The sequence below is a fragment of the Cavia porcellus genome, unplaced genomic scaffold (genome assembly GCF_034190915.1).
Source record: "Cavia porcellus strain 051 isolate PalLab524CR breed Dunkin Hartley unplaced genomic scaffold, mCavPor4.1 scaffold_24, whole genome shotgun sequence".
Taxonomy (NCBI): Eukaryota; Metazoa; Chordata; class Mammalia; order Rodentia; family Caviidae; genus Cavia; species Cavia porcellus.
In genome coordinates, this window is record NW_026947507.1 from 56,976,870 (window position 1) to 57,003,762 (window position 26,893).

Below are 26,893 nucleotides of genomic sequence, written 5' to 3' on the forward strand. Positions count from 1 at the left end.
GCACAGGGCCAGATCCTATGGTGAAGCCAGGGAGGACGCATGGTGATGTTTTCCTGAATTCCTATTGGATGGCGTTTGGCAGCAGCATGCACAGAAGACATCCATGATGGGGACCTTCACAACAGCTTCAGAAAGCTGAAGAGTAATGGAGTCAATGTGTTTGAAGCAAGGGGAGGTGTTGAGGGGAGCCCTAGCAGTGCATCTTTTACTGCAGAAATATTCTTTATTTCAACATTCACCTTATACTTCAATCGTACCTGAAAGTACATTCAGTCCCTTTGGTCTCTCAAGCTTGGAACAATAACCACGAGATGGTCTGCAGGTTTCCCCTGGTTTCCTAACCCCCACTTTGTTGTTGACTGATGGCTCTCTTTGGGTCTCCTGTTACCAGTGCTGCTGCTGCTGCTACCTTTAGCAGCCCTGGAGAAGTCTGGGTGAATAGGTGTCTCTGCGGGGAGAGCCCAAGCATTCACGTTTTGTTTTCCTAAAGCGATACCACACAAGTTTGGCCTCTTCTAATTTTGGAGGCAGCTGCTTCTCTGATTCTCTGCTTTCTGGGATGACTGAGAAGTCTGCCCATTTCAAGTGATGCCCAGAGCCAGGGAAGCCTGCAGCAGGATCGGGGAGTGTAGCTTGCTGCCTGGTTGCTAGAACTCTGACTTGGGTGAGCTGGGGGAGCCACCGAGAGCAGCAGTTCAGAGCCCAATGCTCTGAGTCGGAGAACCACCTGCTGCTTCCCCAGAGTTCCAGTGTACCCCACTGTCCCGTGAGAGCCTGAGCACCTGCCAGGGGACACGGAGCAAATGCAACCAGGGGTGGCTGCTCTGAGCGGCAAACCGGGAAATCCTCCAGGCCGCACAGCTGCGGCCACAGGCAGAAACGATACACTTGATCAGGTCTGAGCAAGTCCATGGGGTACAGGTCAGCTTCACACGTGGGGGATCTGATTCATATGCCACCAACCTGTGCGGGGCCCACGGTGCTCCACCATCCCACACCCATGGCCTCAAGAGATGTCTCCTGTGACCAAATGACAGAGGGGGAAAATACAAGCCTATTTTTAAAATGGAATGGCCCAATATGTCACTTCAGTTAAGTGACCTAGTGTGGCACCATACCCCATTCACAAGTAGCTCTATAAGGCAATGTGGAGACCTCCCAGAGGGTAGAGCTTGGTGCAGAACCCCTGACAGCAGAGGAAGAGCTGGCCTGACCAGACACATGTGTGCCCAAGCTGCATGTGACGACCAGCTGCTGGGGAGGCTGTCACAGAAGGAGCTGCATGGATGTGCCAGGGGAGTAGCAGCCATCAAGCTCATATTTGGTGTCTCACTCTACTGTCCACCAGAAAGTGTCCATCCACAAGGTGGTTCTTAACAGCCAAGTAGATGGTGTGTTCTCTGAGTGGAGAACTGCAGCCTCTATGCCAGTGCTAGTGCAATGGATTCATCAACACAGTAGCCATGCTAGCAGGTAGGGAGGCCAGTGTAGCTCCAAGAGCACTGGCTCCTCTCTCCAAGCTGACACCTATGTTTCTGATTTACAGCAGACTTATAGATACGTCAGTCTCAAAGACCATCATCAAGCATTTGACAGAGTACCAACCTGTAAGGATACAAGACAGAAACTTAATGATAAATTTATTATATCAGGTCTCTTGTCATCCTCATCTTGAGGAGGGAATGAGTCATCTTTTTGGAACTGCCTTTTGTCCTGAATATATGTCTGGCTATCTTGCCTATCAGCCACTTTTGGGATTACTATTTGATATGTACAGAAAGCTTTAATCACAGACATGATATCCTGCAGTGGTTGATTTGGACCAAAGGACCCATAGTGAAGAAAATAGGACACGATGACAGGCATGAGATGCTGTCATATACCCCAAGTGAGCTGGTCTGATAGGACATTGGGATGGTCTATTAAGGGCTCAGTTCACTCGGGTACAACATTCTGCATGGTAGGGAGTTGTCCTACATGCTGTGTTAGGGGCCTTCAGCCAGCGACCGATACATGGTGCTGTGAACCCAGTAGCAAGACACTCAAGGTTGCAAATCTAGGTGGAGGTGTAGGAACGGTTCCTCTCACCATCACACCTAGTGATCCCCTTCTTCCTCCTACATCTTTAAACTGTTTTATATTATCAAGCTTATTTACTATTAGAAGTAAGTGGGAGAGACTCGCATATAAGGAAATGCAGTGAGGGTACCACAGAACTACAGCTATCACCACCTCTTGCTCTCTGGCTCTTCATGTCAAAGGGTTAATAGACAAAGAAAGGTATTTTCATACTGGCAGGGTTATTAGTACCTAGGATTGTTACTAAATTATAGAACAAGGGAGGAGTATTTCTAAACCCTGAAACATTCACTGAGATGCCTCTATTCTTCCATGCCTGATAACAGCACCGAAAAAAAAATTTCAGAAGCACCCTCAGGCTGTCACAGACAAGCTCATCAAGAACTTTGGTTTTTCAAGAAACAGCTTGTGTCATCTGAAGTACTCACTAAGGGTGAGGGAAATCTAGAATAGGTGGTGAAAACACAGAAGGGACCTGATGAGAATTCATTATGGCCTGTGGGCAGGGGTGCATGCCAGCTGCTTGATGCACTAATTCTCTTTCCTTCCTTTCCTTTGCAAGTTAGCAACAAAATATGACATTTAAAAATTGGTGGCAGGATGGATTTTATATCGTGCAAAATAGATCTGAAGATACAGGGGACATGGGCTGGGGATTTAGCTCAGCGGCATAAGTGCCTGTCTGGGAAGCATGAGGTCATGAGTTCAATCCCCAGTACCACACACACACACACACACACACACACACACACACACACAAGATACAGGGGACAGGCAGCAGAAGACAGTGCAGTGTCCGTGGGTTTCCTTCCCTTTCAGCTGAGGTGGTGCTGGACAGTTCCATGCACCCCAGGGAACTTGGGAACCCCTGCTTGCTCCAAAGACACAGATTCAGGAAGTCCCCACTGTGACAAACAAGGGAGGAGATGCCCTGGGTGACCCCAGCCACAGATGGTGGGGAAATTAGTGGCCCTTTGTCCTTGGGAAGGAACATTCTGACCTGTGTCTCACAGGGTTCCTCAGACAGTCACTACTGGAACTGAGCTCTAACTGGCCAGTGTGGCAGCCCGTTTAAATAATGGATCTTTGGTGTTTTTTCTCCATGTGTCTCAGCTTTGCGCTCCCCAAGGTCGCCTACCCCGGAGAGTACCTGCTGCAACCCCCACTTTCAGAGAAATAAACCAGGGAGACGCTGCTTGGTGGTGATGTTTACAGCAAAGGATCTCTTCGTCGATACAGTAAAGCTAATACCAATGAGGGAACTGAAGCTAACTAAAAACTGGAAATAAACATTTGTAGTACATGTATTAAGTATCAAGCATTTTAGAAGGTATTCAATACAGACATCTGGACAAAAACATTTATATAAATAAACTCACACCCTCCATAGGCTTATCTTACACACCAGACATAGGGGACATGTAGAGAGGTAGAAGTGAGGGCTAGAAAATGACTGTGACAAAGTTCTGTCCTAAAATATGAAATAATTCACCATATGTGATATGTAGGAAATGTAAGACACCCTCAAGCTCATCTAGTTTAATGTCTTTGTTTGTGTGTGTGTGTGTGTGTGTGTGTGTGTGTGTGTGTGTGTGTAAGGAAAAAGAAGTAGCTTAGTGGTGCAATCAGGGCTAAAATTTCAAGATTCTGCTACTATTTTCCATTATCCTTAGAGAACTGAGCCAACAAAAAAGTTGAATTTGAAAAACATTTAACTCAAAATACTTCCATATTTTCATGAAACTGCCCCCAAATATGCTTCCACTGAAGTCCAGTTGGCTTGCAGCCTCTATAGTGACCTCATGCTATCAGAACTGCTGTAGGGCCTGACATCCTGTCCCAGTGTTGGAGAGTCCCCAGATTTGTGACACGGCTGTGCCTTGGAGAGCCCTTGACACAGCCATGAGTGGCTTTTGCAGATGCTTAGTGCAGGGATTTGGTAGGTTTTGGATGTCATTCTCAGTTGATAATTTAACTTAATCCTTAGATTCTCCTGACCCAAATGAGAAGAAGCAGAAGACAAAAAGCAGAGAGAACGTTTCCCCAGCTTCTCTTTCCTTCAGACAATGATGCCCACACATCCTTCTCAGCCAGGTACAACCTCAGGTAGGAAACAACTTCATGTCCACGAAGAACACCACCAGTGAGTGCTTGCTGGTTGGTGGGGTAGCACTCTCAGATTGTCCAGTTTCTAGGACAGATTTCTCATAAGTAGCAAGGGCACCTTCCATTGATGAAAACAGTGTTCATTTTATTGCGCTATAAACTCTTTAACATATAACTTACCATTTAAAGTGTGATTCAAGTACATTAAGGACATTCAATTGCTAGGCAACCATAACCACTATCAATCTCCAAAACTTCATCTGCCCAAACTGGAAAAGCTGTCCTCATTAGGTGCTACTTCCCATTCCCTCTAGTGGCCACCATTTCATCCGACTGTATGAGATTGACCTTTCAAGGTGCCCCATCCAAAGTGGTGACTGACTTGTTCACTTAACAAGATGGTCCTGAGGTTTGTCCCTGTAGCGTGTGTTCACCTTTTTAAGGTGAATGTCCTGTTTGCCCATCTCTGTCGCTGGACACTTGGGTGGCTTCTGTTTCTTCGCTAGGTGAGTGATGCAGCTGGGAGAGTGCCGTACAAATGTATTTCAGCCCCTGCTTCCCAATATTTTGGGTACACATCTAGAAATAGAACTGCTGTGTACGTTATTTTGCATTCCAACCAATCATGCACAAGAGTCTCTATTTTTCCATGTTACTCTTATTATTTTCCAGTTTTGGTTTGTTTGGTTATTTGATAGCTGCTACCCTAATGTATATGAAGTGGCATCTTGTGGCTTTGATTTGGATTTACTAGTAATTTTTGATATAAAACATTTTTTAAAGAGCATTTATCTTCTTTGGAGAAAAAGTTTTTTGCCCATTTTTAAATCAAGTTGTTTTTTGCTATTGAGTTTTAAGAGTTCTTTATTTTTCCAGATATTAATTTCATCAGATATATGATTTGCAAATATTTTCTCACATTTTCACCCTTTTGAAGCAAAACATTTTTAATTTTGATGAAATCCAACTTAATTTTTCTTGCTACCTTGTTTTTGGCTTGCTAAAATTTCAATTGATTTACTTATTTTTGTGACAGGTTCTTGCTTTATTGTATATGAGCTTGGTCAATAGACACAGCCACCATGTTGAAAGGTCCTGCAACTGTGAGTGCAGGAAGCATCTCTGAAGCTGTGGGCCCAGGGTAACTCCCCTTTCAGGATTATTTAACACCTTCCTCATCAGTTGCACCTTATTCTAGCCCCTCCCCACTACTAACGTCTTTAGAACTTACCACAGTGGACTCACAGAGCTCCGGGAACTCAATAGGTATTCAATAAATCTTTCTGCATAAGTAATCTTATGATGGAAAGAGATACTACATAAATATATATATTTTTTTTTTTGGTACCAGAGATTGAACTCATGACCGTGTGCTTACTAGGCAAGCACTTTGAGCCACTGAGCTAAATCCTCAGCCCTGAAATAAAGATTTCTTGCCTAGTTAGATTCTCTCCTAAGATGGTAGGATTCTTCTTTATATTTCTATATATTATTTATAATTAAATTATAATTATAATTAAATTCTATATCAAATGACCTGTTTTGTCCATTTGCACCGGGACAAACATTAAATTCATTAAATGACACTGGGTGTCTTTGAAGCCTGGAATTTAGGAAAAGGTTCCCCTTGGGCTTTGCCTTATAGCAATGGCAGAAACTTGTACAATGGCACTCAGGGTGAATTCCTGGTGTCCTGAAGCCACTTCGTCTGACTTCCAAGTCAGTGTTGGAGGGGCTGAGGTCCTGCTTTTTTCAGAGGAAGCACCTAAAGGATGAACAGGATCAGTGGCTCAGCTGAGGCCCACACTGGGGCCCTCACTTTCGGTTCTAGTTTTTTTCTAGCATATCATCTTCTTTACCTCCTGGCCACCTAAGTCTACTGAAACAGCAAGTGTTTGGACATATTTCTGTTTGTAATGCAAGGAACATGAGAATTCAAAAAAGATCATGAACCTTTGGATAGAATTTGATGAGATAACACTAGCTCCCAATTCTCTTTAATTTCATTTGCTCAAGTTTAAGAGGGAAACAAAATTTGCATATTTGTTTCTGGCCATCTGCTCCGTTCAGAACTTTAGAACTTGGCAACTTAATTTTTGGACGTCTATTAGAGCAGACTGAATACCTAGCAGCTAGAAAAGGCTAAGTCCAGGGCTCCTTCCTGGATGTCAACAGACCTCAAAGTATTTCAGGATCCTCTGCAACCTTGACCTTGTTTAGGTTTTGTCACATTTGGATGTTTTATGTCAATATGACCTTCAATTTAATGTGTTAAAACTTTCAATTTATTTGATGTCTATTTTCAGGCTAAAGAGAAATTTCACGAAAAGGGAATTCAGTTCTGCAGAACTGCACGGAGAACAGATTTTTAAAACAGTGCTATTCAACATTTTAAAGTTTGTATTTATATTGCCCTAACATGACTCATTTACTTCAACACAGGATACAAATTTTTTTCTTTCTTAAATCGGTTGACTTGCCCGAACAGAAATGCTAAATGTCAGTAGGAAACAACACGTTGGGAAGGTGGAAAAGTGCAAGGACTGACACGTTGTGTCACAGCCTTACGTCCTGAAGAAGGATGCCTCTATTCCACCTCTTGTCTTCCCTACTGTGGGGCCGCCGCAGCCGCGGTGCAGGTGCCTGGGGACGTTCAGGACCCCGGCCCCGGGGTGCCGCGGGGCAGGGCCGCTCTTCTGGGGCAGCCACTCTGCCGGTGCACAGGAGGGCCGCGGGCGTCCCGCTATAACCTTCTTCTCCGGACTAATTTCACTCTGGCCAGGGCCGCGGGTGGAAGCATCAGGCAGGGACAGGCGGGGCCTAGAGGTGGGAGGCGGAGCCTAAAACGGGGCGGGGGAAATGGGCGGGGAGGGACCCCGGGAGGCGGGGCGATGTCTGGTGGGGGCGGGGCCTGGCGGTGGGCCCTGGCGGCGGGGAAGTGACGTCGCCCGCACACTCTCCGCGGGCCCTCGCTGCGCCTGGTAACGGCCGTCGCGTCTCTGCGCCGGGTCCCCGCCTCCTCGCCTCCTGCTCCTCGCTTCCCGCCTCCCCGCCACCCCGCTTTCCCACCGTCGCAGCAACCGCCGAGGGGGGTCCCCGCCTCGTCCGTAGCAGGACCTGGCGCGGGCTGAGGGGCGGCCTGGCCCCCGGCCTGCGCCTCGCGCCTTGTCCGAAGGGGCCTGGGGGCCGCGGGAAGATGGCGACCCCGGGCGCGGGCTGGCAGCCTCACCTTGGCGCGGCCCGCTGTGCCCCGCCGCCGGGCGCCCATAGCCTGGAGCTCGGCGCCGACATGCACCTGCGGATGAGCAAGAAGATCGCGCAGCTCACCAAGGTGGGTGCAGGCGCAGGGAGCGCCCCGGGTGGGCGGGAGTGAAGGGAGCGCCGAAGTGGAGGGGATCAAAGGGGACCCCGGGGTGGGCGCGGGCACAGGCGTCCTGGATGGGCAGGTGTGAAAGGGGCGCCGAAGTGGCGGGGGTTGAAGGGGACCCCAGGTTGGAGGGGACACCGTAGGGCCTGCATCCCTTGCACCCCAGCGCCCGCCGTCTCTTCGCGCACGACCCTGATCAATGCGAGATGCTCGGTGGGGCCGGTTACGGTGGGGGTGAGCATCCAGGTGATGAGGGGAGCACAAGAGGTGGACACTCTACAGGCCGTGTGAGGTCTGAGGAGACATTGTAGACAAGACTTCGAGGGTTGCAGGTGAGTCCGCTGCGTTGGCACTTGGTGAGACGTTTCAGTTATTAAAAGTCAGCATTCAAAGAGGAAACAGCTGGCAGAATTGTAATCATTATGCTCTGCAGACCTGTACTACTAAAGATGTTGGCCATCCGTGGTTTAGGTAGTTGGGGATGGCCGCTAAGCTAAGTTACTGAGCTCTTTTTCTTATTTGGTAAATGATGGTCATAGAAGGAGTTGGTACCTGTGAAGCTAGAGCAGTTCAAGTCAGGTCTCCTGTTTTGTTGTCACTTATAGTTAAGTGATGCCTGTCCACGGGAAGGAAGAACCCCCGGCTTTGGAAGTCATTCGAGGTGAGACTGCTTGGCAGCAGGGTTTGTGTGCTCCAGGAAGACAGTGAGGCAGGCCTGTGCGAGATAACTGCTCTGAAATTCTCAGGCCATAGTGCCTGTGGACTCTGAGAGTAAGCTAATTGGAATTGCATTCCAATTGAAAGAGAAAAGACAGGAAATGGGAAGTAACAGGGCAGGGCTGAAAAGTGCCAGGACAGCTAGAAGAGAAAAAGCAGAGGTGCAGGAGGACAGCAGGAAAACTCAGCTGTGCAAAGCACGGCAGTGTTCTGTGAAGCTTTCCTGCTCAACACTGGCTCAGGTCACTGTGCGTCAGGATTTGCTATTTCCTCTCATGACAGGGTGCCCACACTCGGGGAAAGGCAGGTGCAAGAAGGAACCATGGCAGTGTACACACACACAGGTGGACAGCCAGCCTCCTGCAGCAGTGCCTGTGTCCCCAGGTGTCCACACACCTGTGGTCCTCTGTAGATGGTAGCCCTCTGGAGCCTTGTAAGCCCGGAGAACACTCACAGATGCAAGTGGGACAGTGTACTGTCTGACAAGAGCTATTTGTCTTCACCAAACCTTTTTTCTTTCTACTTAACTATATTCAATTTCCTGTTCCTTTATTAGAAGAAAACAGTGGGGCACTGCTGATAGGTGGGTTTCAGGGCCACTGTGGTCACTTCTCTCTGCCCTCTTCACCTCTCTCCTACCACCTGTGCTCCTTGCTTCCCCGAGTGTTGTGTGTGATCTCAGTAGTGTTTCCGGAACTCAGGTGTCTTGTTTGTAGTTCTGGCTTCTAAATGCTGTCACCACCTGGTCTGTGTCTAAGTGCTTCAAGCGTTTAATCCCTTATACTAAGGATTCCGTGGTCGCACTGTTGACTTTTTGGTCAGCTAATGCCTCCAAGCTGGGCTGCTGGTGTAACTTAGGGGACAGTTAGCAGCGTCCCTGCATGGTGCTGTGGGTGCCGGTAGCTGCCCTCACATCCACACAGTTGTGACACAAACGTGGCTGCAGACCTGGCCAGGCGTTCTCCAGGCAGGGAGGGTGACGAAGTCACACCAGATAAGGATGGCTATGATGCCCCTATGTTTACAGAGATGAAGCCTGAAATTGAACAGTCCAGTGATGGGATTCTTTTGCATCCAGTTCCTTTAGTTTCTGAAAACATAGAGTGAACCCTCCATCCCTTATGTACTGTTTACAGTCACATACACTTGTAAATACTGTACTGTAAGTTGGCATTATGAATATGTGTGTGTGTGTGTGTGTGTGTGTGTGTGTGTGTGTGTGTGTTTTATCGGTACCAGGGATTGAACTCAAGATTGCCTGCTTGCAAGGCAGGCGCTTATGCCGCTGAGCTAAATCCCCAGCCCCTCTGAATCAGATTTTTGATAACAGTGAAACCAATGTGCCTCTCCCATTTGCTACCCTAATGTTCTAGGTTTGTAGATCATCTGTTTTATAATTTTGGCTTGATAACTTTGTAACGGAGGGGTGTGTGTGTGTGTTCTTATATAAATGACATATTTTCATGTTTCCCAGGAGCAACACCAGTTTAGATTGCTGACAGCCTCCAGCTTACAACATGATTGTCAGCTCATCCATCATAACCTTGTTTTCTATGCATTTCTGTTGGAACCACCTTATTTATTTTATTTTTTATTTTAAAGAGAATAAAACCAAACAAAACAGAATAAAGCCAGTCAAAACAAAACAGTGAAAATGATACAAGACTTCAAAACAAGTTAATAGGAAATCAATAATAGTAACCATAATGCCTCTGTCTTCAAAATAGCTGCCCATGCCATCACATAATAAAATCAAATGAAACAAAACCAAATAAAACCAGCCAAAACAAAACAATGACAGTGACATAGGACAAAATAGCTGCCCATGCCATCACACAATAAAATCAAATGAAACAAAACCAAATAAAACCACCCAAAACAAAACAATGACAATGACATAGGACTTTAAAACAAGATAATAGAGAAAAAACCATGGCTACCACCTTCAGAAGGAAATCCCCCCTAGTTGCTGTATTGCATATTGTTATCTAAATAGATGCTCAGGCTACCAGCTTTAGGCCTGCAAAGTTAGTCATACAATATAGGCATTAAGTTGTTTTTTTACTTCAGTGGCCACTATTTCAGCCCGTGTTTCTGGGAATCAGCCAGTTGCTGGGTGGGGGGCAGGGTCAGCACTTCTTGTCTCCCAGTCCACGCTCTGTCTGACTCACAGGAAGGAGTTGGCGGCTGCTTGATTCTCTTCCTGGGATGCACAGCTGCTGCAGGCTCACAGGAAGGGATTAGCTTGGCCTACAACTGCTGCTGGCTCACAGGAAGGGGTTGGCTTCTTGGTTCTACTTCTGGAATGCGGGGTTGCCGTTGGCTAACAGGAAGGAGGTGACCTGGCCCATGACCCCACTGGTTTGCAAGAAGAGGTTGGCTGCTTCTTGATTCTTTTCCCAGGACATATGGCCATCACTGGCTCACAGGAAGGGGTTGGCCCGGTGCATGACCCCACTGGTTTGCAGAAAGGCTTTGGCTTCTTGGTTCTCTTCCCAGGACCCATGGCCATGGCTGGCTCACAGGAAGGGGTTGTCCTGGCTCATGACCACCGCTGGCTCATAGCAAGGGGTGGAACCACCTTATTTATATGTACTGTTGACTCATTAACAGAACTCACAGTAGCTTGTGTAGAGTGGGTGGACACTTGGCTGAGAGCAAACTAAGCATGGAGTCGGGCATAGCAAGGATGGAGTTGGTGGAGATGGAGGCGGAGCTTCCCTCTGTGTGTGTAGAGCACCTCTTGGGCTTGTAAGGCCTAGGTGACTGTGACTTAGTGCCACCCTGCACACCCCCACAGGGTTGTGACTGTCATTCTGATGGACTCCCTCAGCCCCCGCTGATGAGGGGAGTGAATGGCTGTGAATGCAAGAACACTTCTATGCTCATTGCCAGTCTCCTCACTGGCCCTGGGTAAAGTCCCATTGAAATTCTTTCCCAGTCAGAACTCGAATCTGCCACATTGCCCTGGTGTAGAAAAAGTCAAATGTGTAAATTATTCCAGAGCATGGAGGAAAAGCTTTCACAGTATAGTGCCTTTAAACAAAGTCTTATCTTCTATATTCATGATTTGCTTAAAATGTGTTTGTAGTTGCTTGCTTCCCACATAAATGGTCAGGGTGGGGGTTGTCTTTGTTCCATAAAGATAATCAGAGATCTTAATCTGATGCTGCTGCACATTTGCATGGATGTTTTTGGGTTAACCTCTTGCAACATGCAGCAACATTTTTGTAAAAGCACAGTTGTAGATCAAACACAGAACATTTCTGGAAGATGGTTGTTCTTACTGGTTTCTGTCCTGACCCAGGCCTTCCTTCAGTGACCTGCAGAGTGTGCAGTTTCAGCGTAGTGTGTGTCTGGCTGTTCCTTGTCCCAGTCACTAAGTGAGTGTAAACATTCTGATGAGAAGGGACACCGAAGAGTGCTTTGTATGCTCACGTAAACAGCGGGTGGCAAAGAAGTCGAGCCCTTACTCTAGTGCAGCTCTCAGGCCTTTGCGTACCCTCACACTTCACCCCCACTCAGTTTTGCTGTTTGCTTTCTTCCTACTCCTTGTCTTTGGAGCATTGCTAGAGAAAATTACAGACTATAGCAGTCATTCATGCACCCCAAAGCTGCCCACACCCTCATCCCTAGACCTGTGAGTGTGTTACATCCTGTCTGCAGATTTGATTTCATTCAGGATCTTGAGTTGTCCCTGATTATTGGGTAGGGAAACGTAGCCACAGAATCGCCCCCAGTGAAAGTGGGGCAGAAGAGTCAGCAGCAGAACAGGGGTGTGGAGCTCTGCTTGCCAGCTCTAGGTTTGGAGATGGAAGGGGCCATGTGCTTAGGAGCACAGGTAGCTTCTAGGAACACTTTCTCCTTAAGGGCCTCTAGAGTTCTGCACAGTGGAATGCTTTTCTGCTTTTGACCTCTAAGTTTGAAGGTTACGCCACTGACTTTGTGGTAAACGGTGGGGGGGGGGGAGGCAGAACAGTAGGAAGGACTTAGGCAGCTCTCATACAAGGACTTCTACAGTTGTCCATAAAAACATGAAGTCCAAGTTCAATCACTTAGCGTTGTTGATCTCTGGACAATTGTGTCGTCTTTTTCTGCACATATTAGGTGAACTGTGGTGTACTTTACTGAGATGACCAAGACTGTCAAGCTTACGCTGTTTGTCTGTAGTGATATTGGGGCCATTCATCCTTATGAGAACTTTCTGCCAGGTATGCAGTGCTGTATACCCATAATCCCAGCTACTTGGGAGGCTGAGCCAGAAGGATCACAAATTCAAGGACAAAGTTCTGGGATATAATTAGAGCTAGGTCCTAGGTTCAATCCCCAGTATTTAAAACCCAACATAAATTTTCTCCTGGGATGCCTTGAGCCCTTAACCTACGGGCCTTGCTGCTTCTGTGTCTTCAACAGATTACTGTTTAGAGGGACCAGGGGAATCGAGGGAGCTAATTGAGGAGCTGTTTAATTAAGTAGTATTGGTGAACAGTTTTGAAGCTCAGAATGGGGGTGATGTGGACAGCGAGCTTAGAACTCGAGATACATTTTGGAGACCACCTTGTCAGGACTTTGCAACAGTGTTGGGAGGTACTTGATGGGTGGAAGGAGCAAGCACAGAGCGGTGTGGAGTCAGCAAGGTGGAACGTGTATGCCAGCAGCCTGAACAGCGCTGGGCTGTGTCCTGAGCTCTGTGGCTCTGCACCATGCTGGTAGAGACTGGGTTTGAGCCTGGATCTGCCTGCTGCTTACCTGTAGCCCTTCTCCAAGATAGGGTCAGGTGGCCTGGCAGACACCTCTGAGAGTTGGCTAGATGTCAACTACAGCTAAATGCGGCTCCCCCAGACAGAAACTGAGCAGGGCCCAGAGGATGCAGGCAGCTGGTCTAGCTGGTGATTCAGGTGTGCCTCAGGGGGTCTAGACATTGTACTAGGGGAGATGGAAGGATCAGGGTGGGAAAGGGGGCCCTTGGGTTAGAGTATAGAATCTCACAAGCCCAAGAGTTTCTTTAAAAGAAGCAACTCAAAAATTATGGGTATTCAGCAAATGTTCAGCACAGTAAATTTTCATACCAAGAAGTGATGTGTTCAAGTAACTATTTGATCAAACTGTCTTTTCTAACTTATTTATATAAAATTTCTGCAACTTTCATCATAAATCTGTGAAAAACGTAAGTAAAAATACAAATATTCTGCTGTTCACTTGGCATGTAGAATTCCTTTTTAAGGTTTGCTGCTTTTTAATACTTAATCTTATGTCTGAAAGTGACATTTTATGAAATCTAGTATCTTTTAGAAAACTAGCATAGGAACTATCTAAGGAAAGGGGAAGTGTGAGTTTAGGGTAGTCTGTCCCGGAATTGTTCGGTTCTGTTCTGTGTGAGCCTAATCAGCACCCTGTGAGCAACTAGAAGCACTGGGCCCGGCCGTGAGGGTCAGGTCGCAGCTGTCTTGGAGCAGACCCCTGTCTGGTGGGTGGGTGGGGCCTGGACCTGAGACAAGGTAATATTTGGTCAACCTGAGTTTGATCGGAGTGAATGTGTTTCTTCTGCCAGGCACAGCTGCTTTTACCATGGGGGAATCAGGGGAACTAACTTGCTCTGTCCCCTGTAGACCCTTGTGGTTCTTGAGTGGACTGTGTGGCAATGTCCTCAGCACCTCAAAAAGCGAAAATAAATTCAGAACATATACATTGTTGTACAAAGCTTGTCACCTACTCGTCATATGACTGCATGAGGCAGACAAACCAACCTTGAGATTTAGAGATGTGTGAAGTAGCTTTCCCAGAGCTGCCGGGTTCAGAGTAGGAAGCTGCTGGTGCCTCTCTGCAGAAGGTCTGGAATCCAGGAAAAGCTACAGCCAGTTCCATGCCGGGTGCCAGCACAAAGCACGCCATGGGAGGTGTGGAAGGTGTGAGCAGTGCCTTCCCTCTGCCTCCCGTTCTGACCACACGCAGCTGCTGTCCTCAGCATACCCTCCAGGAGCCGGGAGCTCTCTTCTGAACACCACCAGGCTCCATGGTGGCCTTGTACCCTGTCATTCTATGCTGGACCACCCTCTCTGCAGCCTTGGCTCTCCTAAGATGCTCTGTCTCTTTTCACAGGAAGAGTCCCAGCTCCTCCCAGGATTCCGCCTTTTACATAGCAGGACAGAGACACTGCTCACTGTGCTCACGGAGCTCCTACTTGGAGCTCCTACTTGGAGCTCTGTCACCAGAGCTATTACCCTGCCCACCCTTAACTTAATGGAATTCATAGGGGTTAGGCCTGTTGGTTCTGCCACCTTTCTGTTGCTTTTCACATTCATAGGGTTGCTGTCCATGGATTTATCAAATATCTTAGCCTCGGGGCTGGGGATTTAGTTCAGTGGCATAAGCACCTGCCTTGCAAGCAGGCAGTCCTGAGTTCGATCCCTGGTACCGATAAAAACGAAAAAGACAAAAAAAAAAAAAAAAACCCAAATATCCTAGCCTCACAGTTTTTGACCTGTTAAATTTCTGTAATCGTCTTTCCTCAGGCTTCCTATACACATTTTTCTCTGAGTCTTAAACTGCATAGCAGTCACAGAGAGGCATTCTTAAAGCACTTGTTGATTAAATGAGTGAATTTCTTAACTTTTCAGTTCTCTCTTCCTTTTTCAAAGTTTACCCATTCTGCAGACACTTCGGTCTTTTAGCTCTTTCATTTCCCCCCACTCATCAGCCCCTTATTTCTTCACTTTATGCTTTACCTGTCTAGACTACTTAGCTGCCTTGCCTGTAAGGTTTTTCCACTGCATCCCACAGAATGAGCAAGAGGATAGCACTGGGCATCAGATATATGCCTTCATTGGAGACCCTTTATTGCCAGTTATTAGGGAACCCTGCAGTCAACCCCAATTTCCTGCCAGGTGTTACAGCACACGGTGAGAGAAAAAAAAAAAAACAAAATTCAAAGTATTGGTGCAGCAGGGATTTGGGATGACCAGTTGTTCATGGGGAACAAAAGGCCATGAGGCAGACAGAACCTTGGTATCTGTTATTGGGAACAATGACAGCTGTGGCTAGGCAGGCAAGGCTTGTACCAGAGGAAGTAAGCATTCTTGCAAAAGGAACAGAACAGCCAGATTTTAAATTATGGTTAACAAGTAACCTGCTCTGTAGCCAATTTTGGGAAGGAATTTTCCTCTGGGGCCGTGCAGGTCTTGGCAGAGACCTTATCTCATATCTTAGCTTATCAGTTGGAGCTCAGCCACAGCCATTGATAGCAAACAGTGCTAGTCCATCACCAGCTGCCTGCTGTCATGAAGATGTGTACACAGAGCCTCGGCCAGACTCACTATTTAACTGAAAGCTGGTATAGGGAAGTCACCTCCTTACAGCCTGCAGTGCTCTCAGGTAAGCACAGTCACTCTTGTGTGCGGGGAGTGCAATGTGGGGATCCTCCTTGCACCTTGTTTGGCCTCTGCATAAAGCACAGTCTTGCAAGGCACTCCACAGGAAGGAGGCCCAGGAAGGGGCCTTGTGTTGGGACGGAGATGATTGCACCTGGTTTTAACTGTCCAGAGGTGAATGAACACTTAGAAGCAATGGAACTATGTTTTTCTTTGCCAAGTACTGTAGTTTTTAAGAGTCATAAAGGAAATGAAGTTCTGTGAAGAAAACCAAGCTCCACTTTTTGTGCTGTGATTTTGACAAGTTTGTGTTTATTAAATATAGTAGAAAGCTATAAGATTATTAGATGATATGGAGAGTTTATGTTGACATTATATATTGAACAATATAGTCTTTTGAAGATATTAAAATGTGTTTCTCTGGCAAAATAGCATAGGATACATGTGTGGATGAGAGTAGATATGTACAATTAACTATAGCCAGCTCATTAATAAAGCATCTATACTGATAAAACCACCTGACTATTAGGATAGTGCTTGTCTGTGGGAAGTACTGAATAATTCTTATGCCTGACGGAATGTTCTTTTATCTCTTGGCAATAGTTGAGTGTACATTTTAAGTAATTACATCTTTATTCATGACCTAATTCAAACATAGGTTGAAATAGAAAAGTTTAAAAAAATCTGAAATAACTCCAGTAAGTGGAGAGGATATTAAGATAAGATAGAAACTTTTAACACAAATAAGCTGGAAAGCAAAGCACAGGACTTTTTTTTTTTTTTGTACTGGGGATCAAACTCACAACCTTGTGCTTAGCAGGCAAGCACGTAAGAGACTGAGGCTAAATCCTGGCCTTTTTTTGGGAACATGATAGTTTCTAGAATTGAACTATCAAAATAAATGGAGAAATTAACAGTAGATGTTTATAATTTTCCAAAAAATTAGTTGTGAATGAAAATTTCAGTAAGAAGAAAAAATGTGGAGTATGATTATGGAGTGAGGGTGGTCATGCCGTCCAGCAGACATTCTGTTACTGCTTGCTGCCTTCCAGGTTACCTGACGTTTCTGTATAAAATAGCCAACATTTAACAATGCACACAGATTCTTGGGCCAGACTTTCAGAAAGGAATGGCATGTGTGGGCCTCAGATGGAGATGTCCAGATGACTGGTCTGTTTGGTCAGCCTGGAGTTGAAATAGCTGGGGTTGGAAAATTCCAGATGACTGTCTTATACTCTGGCAGCTGGGCAGGATGACTCAGAGGCTTGGTGCGGCTGAACAGAGGACCTCAGGCCCTACTCTACCCTCCATTTGGGTGTGAGTTGCAGTAGTGGAGCTCTTCTAGTTCTGATAGCTTTACTACATCACACGCAATATAAATGGCTGGCCTGTTGCTTCAGTCCATGGAGATATTTGAAGGTTTTAGTGGTGGAGCTGGCAAACTTAACTGTATTATAGATTCAGTAGCCAGCTGATTTGATGCCCAATGCCAAGCGGTGCCCTTGGATAAAACAAGGACTCCTTCAGGTGAATATAAAATGTGGCCATGGGGTGGAAGAGTCCTAAGTTAATTCCAGACAGCCTCTGTCCATTTCATTTTTTTAGGAGTGTCATCTGCCCCAGTGTCTCCATCACCTCAGTGCCACATGTCCACAGTTGAACTAATCATTGTCTCCACCAGACATCCCACATGCCAAGGAATAGAGAAGTAGGCAGACAAACAAGAAAAGCCAGTTTCTTTTCTCATCTCTAGCAGTTTTGGCTGATCCTGCCTTAAAATTCAATCTTTGAGGGTGGGACTTCAAAATTTAAATTTTTCTCTTCTTCTTTTTTTTTTTTTTTTTTAAGTATTTGTTTTTTCCTTCAAGATATCTTCGGTTTTTCATTTTTATTTCCCTTCTCCCAGTAGGAATCAGTATTGGCCCTGTTTTACAGCATTCCCTTTGGTGCTGTTGTGTGTTCACGTATCTCGCTTAGTGCTGGGATACTACTTATGAGTGTGGTCCCTGCACAAGTACCCACTCGCTCTCTCTAATTTACCATAGTCAATAAAAGGCCTCTGGGGGAAAATAAGTGGAAATGGGATAGTAGAAGGAGAAGTATATGGGGGTACATTGAATTAAATAGGAATCTTTCAAGAATTTGAATATTTTCACCTTTTTTTTGAGACAGGGTCTTGCTCTATAGTTTGGGTGGTCAGGAACTAACTATGTAGGCCAGGTTGGCTTGAATTTGGGGCATCCTCTTGCCTCAGCCTCCTGAGTGTTGGGACTACAGGTGAGTACCACCATGTGCAGCTAAATGTTTCAATTTTAAACTGCTGGAACTTCATTACTTTTCTTCAGATCCTTTTAGAGTGACACTGAGGTTTTGTCAGTAGGAAGAGCACCATAGTGTTTGTCTCATTAAACTATACATAGTTCCTGCTGAGAAGAAAATTGAGACCTAAATATGTGTTTTTGCCATAGCAAAGAGCAGGGGAAGTATTTCAAATGTAGTTACTACTCTTAGAATTCAATTTATGATGTTACATTTCAGAAGTCTTATTCCTATTGGTCAACATAGTTCATGTTTCTGATTACCGAGTTGGCTTTATTGGCCCTTATCTTTGTATTTAGAAAAGCAGTCCATCTCTTGCCTGCTTACCTGGTGCCCACCTCCTAGATGGCCTGATTCCTGATACGCTGTGGACTGGCACTGGGCTATGGCTTAGTTCATTGTGTTGCTATAACACGATATTTGAGGCTGAGGCTGAGTGCCTTCTGCAGAAGAGGTTTATTTGTCTTGTGATTCTGGGAGATCTCTGAACACTGCACCAGTGATGAGAGCAACTGGTTGTTAGCAGAGGTTTCACTGTGACTTCCATATTGAGGTGACCACTGTGGCAGCTGCAGCATAGCACAAAGAGAAGCAGGGAGATCAGGCTGAGATCAAATCCCAGGCCTTTTTGCAAACAATTAAATGTTTTCTAATGTTACCTTGTTTTATAGATTTAAACTGAGTAGAACAGTACAAAAGAGGACACTAGAAAAGAAGTAGTAATAGTATAGTACATGTGCTACTGCTTTTGCCTTCATAGTGTGAGAGTAGATATTCCAAACAGTGTTAGTATGGGCTGAGAAAATACAGCATAAAATTTCCAGAAAGAAGAACTCAACATAAAAGATTATAAAGACTTAAAAACCTGTGTGTTCTACCTGGCATATCATTGTCATCAAAGTGGCATGTTCAGGGAAACAGCTGGCTGGGCTAAGTCCGCACACCTTCCAGAGCCCCGGGAGACTTTAAGAACATCTCTTCCAGAGCTCAAGGACCTGCCCAGAGCCCAGCCATACTGGGCTGTGCTTGGCAGGTTTCAGGCCTGCCCAGGACATGCCCAGTGACCTTCTCCAAACCAGGAAAATCAGCTAGTGGCTGGAGTGAATCCGCACCATCCCGAGCACTGGCTAGACTTTAAGAACATCTCTTACGGAGCTCAAGGACCTGCACAGAGCCCAGCCACACTAGACTACACTTGGCAAGTTTCAGGCCTGCCCAGGACATACCCAATGACCTTCTCCCAAACCAGGAAACTCAGTGGCGGTGGAGGTAAATTTGCATTACCCCGAGCCCCGGGAGACTTTAAGATCATCTCTTGGGAGCTTAAGCACCCATCCAAAGCCCAGCACACTAGACTAGCCTTGAGAGGTTTTGTGGATGAACTATATTACGCCCAGTGACCTCCTTCATTTACAGGATTTGAGAGTAGGTAAAGTGAGTTCCAGGGCATTGGTCTTCGCCCGGGGAGAGCTTCAACCCATCACCCACGGGTTAGGTGCCTGCCCAGCTACCTGAAATATTGAAGGTGGCATGGGAGGGTGCAAGGACCTAACTGGACCAGACTCAGCAACTTCCATTCAGTTCCAGGAGCCTACGGCATGGGAGATGATTTCCAACACATATAGGGGAAGCCTTGGAACAATACTTGAAGCATAGAAATATAGGAAAATGACAAAGCCGAAAGACCAAAATGCAATCTCAAACCTCCAGCCCATCCCAAGAAACCTTAGGAGCTATGTACATGGAAGAAAATATATGCCATATACATGAAATATCTGAAATAATAGCAACTGAAATAAAGAAGTAACTCCAGGAAGCTTTAAAGGAATTCAAATTAGAAATAATCTCCCAGGTAAAAGAAGAAATTAAAAAAGTAATGAAAGAAATGCTGAACATACCTAAAGATGACACAGTTAAAAAATTGGAGGAACTAAACAAAAAGGTAGAATCTCTGGATGAACAATGTAAGAAACAAACAGAATACATAAAGCAGATGCAAAATATACAGGAAATCAAAAATTCCATTGAAAGTTGTAAAAACCACCTCAATGAAAGTGAAGGTAGAATTTCAGACCTCGAAGACAGGATTGCAGTTAGTGAACAGGAAAGGCAAGATCTTTTAAAAATAACAAGGAATCAGGAAATAACAATTCAACAGCTGCAAGATGATGCAAAGAAAAACAACATACAATTGATAGCAATAAATGAAAAAGAAGGGGAGAACATAAAAGATGTCAAGAGGCTTTTTAGAGAAATAATAGCTGAAAATTTCCCAAACATGAGAACGGAAACTGACATCAGGATCAGTGAAACATACAGAACTCCAAATAGTCATAATCCAAATAAAGCTACACCCAGACATATAATAATCACCATCCCAGAAATCCAACATAAGAATAGAATATTAAAAGCTATCAGAGAGAAAAGACAGATCACCTATAAAGGAAAACCTATCACAATTACAGCAGACTTCTCAGCACAAACAATCAAGAAGAGCATTAAGTGAAGTATTTCAGATCCTAAAGGAAAATGATTTCCAACCTAGACTGATGTACCTTGAAAAACTGTCCATTAGGGGCTGGGGATTTAGCTCAGCAGCATAAGCGCCTGCCTTGCAAGCAGGCAGTCGTGAGTTCGATCCCCGGTACCGATAAAAAAGGAAAAAGACCAAAAAAAAAAAAAAAAATCGATGGAGAAATAAGATACTTCCATGACAAAGAACAGCTGAAGAACTTCATGATCACCAAGCCAACCCTGCAAAGAATACTGAAAGACAGTTTTGATACACTTAGGAAAAAAATCACTAAGCAAAACAGACAATTAAACAGAATAGAAAGATAAAGATTCAACAGCAGAAACATAACATGTCAATGATAAACCAGCATATAACAGTTATAACCATTAATGTAAATGGTCTCAATGCACCAATTAAAAGAAACAGACTGGCAGAATGGATCAAGAAGCAACATCCAACCATATGCTATCTACAAGAAACCCATCTAACCTAAAAGGATACTCATAGACTGAAAGTCAGAGGATGGAAAACAATACTCATGCAACAGGAGACACCCCCCCCCCCAAAAGGCAGGTGTAGCTATTCTGTTTGTAGATAATGTGAACTTCAAGCCAATAATGACCAGAAGAGATAAAGAAGGTCATTACATACTGGTTAGGGGAAAAGTTCAAGAGGAAGAGATAACAGTATTAAATATATATGCACCAAATTCCAGAGCACCCAGTTATATAAAGCAAGTATTAACAGAAATGAAAAACCAAATTAGCAGTAACACAATTATAACAGGAGACCTTAACACACCACTGACACCAAGGAACAGATCAACCAGACAGAAAATCAGCAAAGAAATAACAGAACTGAATCACACATGTGAACAAATGGACTTGATAAATATATACAGAGTGTTCGACCCAAGAACATCAGAAAACACATTCTTCTCAGCAGTACATGGGACATTCTCTAAAATAGATGATATATTAACCCACAGAACATGTTTAAATAAATGCAAAAGAGTTGAAATTATCCCATGTATGTTACCGGATCATAGCGCCATGAAATTAGAAATTAATGATAAAAGATAACGCAAAAATCCCACAAACACATGGAAACTGAATAACACAATCTTGAGTAATCAGTGGGTCACAGGGGAAATAAGAAATTAAGCAATACCTACAAGCAAACGAAAATACAAATAGAACTTACCAGAATCTGTGGGATGCAATGAAAGGTGTCCTCAGAGGCAAGTTTATTGTACTGAGTTCCCACATCAGGAAAACAGAATGAATACAAATAAATAACCTGATGCCACACCTCAAACATCTAGAAAAAGAAGAGCAAGTCAAGCCCAAAGCCAAAAGAAGGGAGGAAGTTATAAAAATCAGAGCAGAAATTAATGCAATAGAGTCTAAGAAAATAATCCAAAGAATCAATGAATCAAAGAGTTGGTTCTTTGAAAGAATAAATAAAATTGATAAGCCCCTAGCCAACCTTATTTAAAAAAGGGAAGAAAAAGCTCAAGTTCATGCAATAAGGAATGAAAAAGATGAAATCACTACAGACTCTGTAGAAATACAAAAGATCATCAGCGCCTATTTTGAAAACATCTACTCATAGGTTTGATAACGCAGAAGAAATAGATATTCTTTTTTTTTTTTTTTTTTGTCTTTTTCCTTTTTATCAGTACCGGGGATTGAACTCATGACTGCCTGCTTCCAAGGCAGGTGCTTGTGCCGCTGAGCTAAACTTTCAGCCCCAAGAAATAGATAGGTTCTTAGAAATATATGAAGTACCAAAGCTAGGTCAAGATGTAAAACTGCTGAATAACCCAATATCTATTAATGAAGTCTATAATGTAATTAAGTCCTTACCTACAAAGAAGAGCCCAGGCTCAGATGGATTCACTGTGGAATTCTACAAGAAATACAAAGAAGGCTTACTGCCGACACTCCTCAAACTCTTCAAAGAAATTGAAAGGGAAGCAATCCTTCCTAAGTCATTCCTGGAAGAAAATTTTACTCTAGTACCAAAACCGGAGAAAGACCCAACTAAAAAAGAGAACTACAGGCCAATCTCCCTAATAAACACCGATGCAAAAATCCTCAATAAAATACTGGCAAATAGGATTCAGCAAATCATCAAGAAGATTATACACCATGACCAAGTGGGATTCATCCCAGGCATGCAGGGATGGTTCAACATACGTAAATCAACAAATGTAATCCACCATCTCAATAAAGCCAAAAGTAAGAATCACATGATCATTTCTGTAGATGCAGAAAAAGCATTTGATAAGGTCCAACACTCATTTATGATAAGAATCTTATGGAAAATCGGAATAGATGGTCTTTACTGCAATATAATAAAGGCCATCTATGACAAACCAACAGCCAGTATCATACTAAGTAGCCAAAAATTGAAGGCCTTTACCTTAAAATCAGGCACAAGACAAGGATGTCCCTTATCACCACTCCTATTTAATATCGCACTGGAAATACTAGCCAGAGCAATTAGACGAGAGAGAGAGAGAAATAAAATGGGTAAAGATAGGAAAAGAAGAAGTTAAATTATCATTATTTGCAGATGACATGATACTTTACATAGAAGACTCCCAAATCTCCATTGAAAGACTCCTAGATATAATAAATAAACTCAGCAATGTAGTTGGATATAAAATCAGTACTCAAAATCAATAGCATTTCTATACACTAACAGAGAGAGAAATAAGAGAAGCCACACTCTTCACACTAGCAACCAAAAAAAAAATGAAATATTTAGGAATTACTCTGGCAAAAGAAGTGAAAGACCTATACAAGGAAAATTATAATACACTGAAAAAAGAAATTGAAGAGGATCTCAGAAAGTGGAAAGATATCCCTTGCTCATGGATAGGAAGAATAAATATTGTGAAAATGGCCGTTCTCCCAAAACTGCTATACAGGTTCAATGCAATCCCAATAAAAATACCACCAACATATTTTATGGATCTAGAGAAATCACTCCTCAAATTCATCTGGAACCAGAAGAGACCTAGAATAGCAAAGACTGTTCTAAGCAGCAAAGGCAAGGCAGGAGGCATCACAATCCCTGACTTGAAGTTACACTAAAAAGCAACTGTAGTAAAATCAACATGGTACTGGAATAAAAACAGAGCCGAAAATCAATGGAATGGATTAGAAGATACAACCACAATTACCAACACACTCAACCACCTTATTTTTGATAAAGGGGCCAAACATGTTCATTGGAAGAACGACAGCATCTTAATAAATGGTGTTGGAAAACTTGGCTAACTGCCTATCACCATATACTAAAATAAAATCTAAATGGATCAAAGATCTGAATATTAAAACAGAAACACTAAATCTATTGGAAGACAAATTGGGTAAGAACCTTGAAGACATAGAGGTAGGTAGAGATTCATGAACAGGAATCAAAGTGCACGGGAAATACTTCCCAGAATCAATAACTGGGATCGCCTCTTATTAAAAAGTTTCTACACGTCAAAAGATATCTCCAGCGTAGTGAAAAGAAAACCCACAAACTGGGAAAAAAATCTTAGTGAACTGTCCCTCAGACAAATGACTTCTGTCTAAAACATATAAAGAATTAAAAAAAAATCAGACCCCAAAATTCAAAGACCCAATCCAAAAATGGGCATCTGAGATGAATGCACACTTCTCAGATGAAGAAATACAAATGGTAAATAAATACATGAAAAAAATGTTTATCATCATTACTCATTAGAGAAATGCAAATTAAAACCACATTGAGATTCCATCTACCTCCTGAAAGAATGGCCAGGATCAAGAAAACCACCTACAACAAATGCTGGAGAGGCTGTGGGGAAAAAGGAATTCTCCTTCACTGTTGATGGGAGTGTAGACTGATGCAACCATTGTGGAGGTCAGTATGGAGATTTCTCAAAAAGCTGGGATTGGAAGTCCCATTCCAGCTATTCCACTTCTAGGCTTATTCCCAGAAAAACTGAAAACATCATGCCATGGTGATATATGTGCACCCATGTTTGTAGCAGCACAATTTATAATAGCCCGATCTTTGAAACAACCTAAGTGTCCATCAACTGAGGAATGGATAAAAAAGTTGTGGTATTTTTATACAATGGAGTACTACTCAGCTATAAAGAACGATCACATTGAGGTATTTATAAATAAATGGGCGCAGCTTGAGACCATACTCATAAGTGAAATAAATCAAACTCACATGTATACATACCAAATAGTTTCTCTAGGATAAGAAATGGTAAGAATACATAAAAGTATGCAGTAAACATGATTCCCCATTATATTGCTTTGAATCCTTATAATGTTTCATTAATTGGAATGGTTCTCTTCTGGGTTGTTTGATTTTATTGTCTGTGATGGTATGAAGAGTTATTTTGAAGAAAACAGGACAATATAATAGTTAGTGCTGAGACAATATCATCTTATTTTGAAATCCCATGAAGCTTTTGTTCTTCTGTCTCCATTGGTTTATCATGTTGTATCTTATTGGATTTTATTATATGTGATAGTATAAACAAAAATTTTTATAGACAAAGCGATAATGTAGAAACCATTTTTCATTTTCTGTTAGTTGGTTCTAAATACCCTGTAATACTTTCACTTTCTTGAATGGTTTTACACTGTCATGTTGTGTTTGATGCTATAATATACAAAGTTATACTCAAATATTTCAAGGAAAGAGACACTGTGGTAGCTACTGTTATATGGGGTTATCTTGTGGTGAAACACTATGTTGCTTAAATTGTTGTGTTCTGACCTGTGTTATTATGTTGTTATGTCCTCTCTTAATCTCCTTTCTTTTAATTTTTAAAAAATTCTCTTTTTAAAAAAAGAGAATGAAAAAAAAAGCGGCATGTTCTCTGTGTCTGCATGTGCATATGCGTATTAGATAAATACAGACCAAAGTGGTATGACAGGGCAGTCCTGTATAGGACCCTTGACTGGCCCCAATGGGGATGTTGACATCAGTTATGACCAGGAGAGAGGTGTCTCCAGTCTGCCTTGTACAGACAGGAAGGCTTTCTCTGAGCCTGCTACCTCCTGAAGCCACTCTTGGGTTGTCCCTGGCTTGCTTAGTCTTTTTCCCAGCTTCTTCCTAGAGAGCTCTCACCTTTTCTTCCTGTGGCCTCTGGCTCCTGCCCTTACTTTTCACTGCTAGTCCTCTCTCAGCTGTCCCTTCCATGCTGCGTGCTCGTTTCTCTCAGCACACCGCCTGTCCAGGTCATCACCTGCACCCCATGCCCCAGCCTCTGCCCCAGGACTTATCCTGATCTTCTGCTCTTCTCAGTGGTTTCTCCTGTCTGGCTCGGCCCTGAGTGTCCCTCAGTGTGGCCATCTTTTTCCCTCTCGGCACCCATGCGTCCTGTCTCTGCTGCTTACCCTCTCTGTCCCCCAGCCTGGGGTTATCTCTGAGGCTTTCCTCTAGTGTTCTGATGAAGTGCTGGTGAAGAGATTCTCATTATGAAAGAGTAAGGGTGTTTTACTAGAATTCTGGGAAAACTTGTACATCTCACACTCATTCCTTACAGAGACCCCTTTTGCGTTTCTCCTCCTTTGTAAAAAGACTTGAGAAACTCTGGTTCTCACTGAGCACTGTGCCTGCAAGAGTGTCACCTCCAGGCTGGCTGGAGTGACGCATGCATGTGACCCTTCCCCTGCTAGGTCACCGGGAGGCTTCTTGGTGTGTAGAAGGTTATAGAATTGTATATTGCTGGGCAGAATGAAAGAAATCAGGATTGACCATGCAAGATTTGCATCTATTTTTATCTAGATATTTAGATTTTTTTTTTTACCTTTTCTGATTGACACTTAAGTCTTTTTAAAAAGTTTAAGTTTTATAAATCAGTTCTATTTCATTTTTTTTTTTTTTTGTCTTTTTCATTTTTATCGGTACCAAGGATTGAACTCACGACTGCCTGCTTGCAAGGCAGGTGCTTATGCTGCTGAGCTAAATCCCCAGCCAATCAGTTCTATTTCAATAAGTAATTTTTAAAGAAACTTGCTCTACTGGAAATGAGTGAATGTTCTTTAAAATTTTTTGTTCTCATTTTCATGTTTTTTGAAATCTATAGCATTTTGAGTATTATTATCTTATTAGTGCTAGTGTTCAAATGTTTAAAAAGGTTTAGTATTTCTTATTATAGTAGTAATATATATTAATTATTAAAGACTTAAAAATACTGACCATCTCAGTTAAAATTAAGTTTATTTCTTTACATAACTTCAAAAAATGTATTTATGCTTTTCCCCATTAAATTGGATTTAATTGTATATAGCATTTAGTTGTATATGTTCCTTTTATTATAAACTTTTTTATGTTATACTATTCTAAGTGAAATGTGCTTGCCATGTGTTTTCCTGTTATAAAAATATTATTTAAGAGAAATAGTATCACATTGTG

The 26,893-nt window shown here is 43.5% G+C and overlaps 1 protein-coding gene across 11 annotated transcripts in view; it reads left to right on the top strand.

Moving 5' to 3' along the window:
- Positions 1-7,120: 7,120 nt before the first annotated feature.
- Fam184a (family with sequence similarity 184 member A) overlaps positions 7,121-26,893 on the top strand; it is an 87,674-nt gene continuing 67,901 nt past the window's right edge. For 3 of the 11 annotated variants that reach the window (XR_010042774.1, XM_063235094.1, XM_063235097.1), the window contains exon 1: positions 7,123-7,516. Coding sequence is in view for 9 of the 11 variants with exons in the window: in XM_063235094.1 (XP_063091164.1) it covers positions 7,382-7,516 (135 nt within the window). In the remaining 2 variants the exon portion in view is untranslated. Of the gene's footprint in view, positions 7,517-26,893 lie in introns of all 11 variants that reach the window. The other 8 variants (XR_010042775.1, XM_063235096.1, XM_063235095.1 and 5 more) reach the window with 5 other exon arrangements.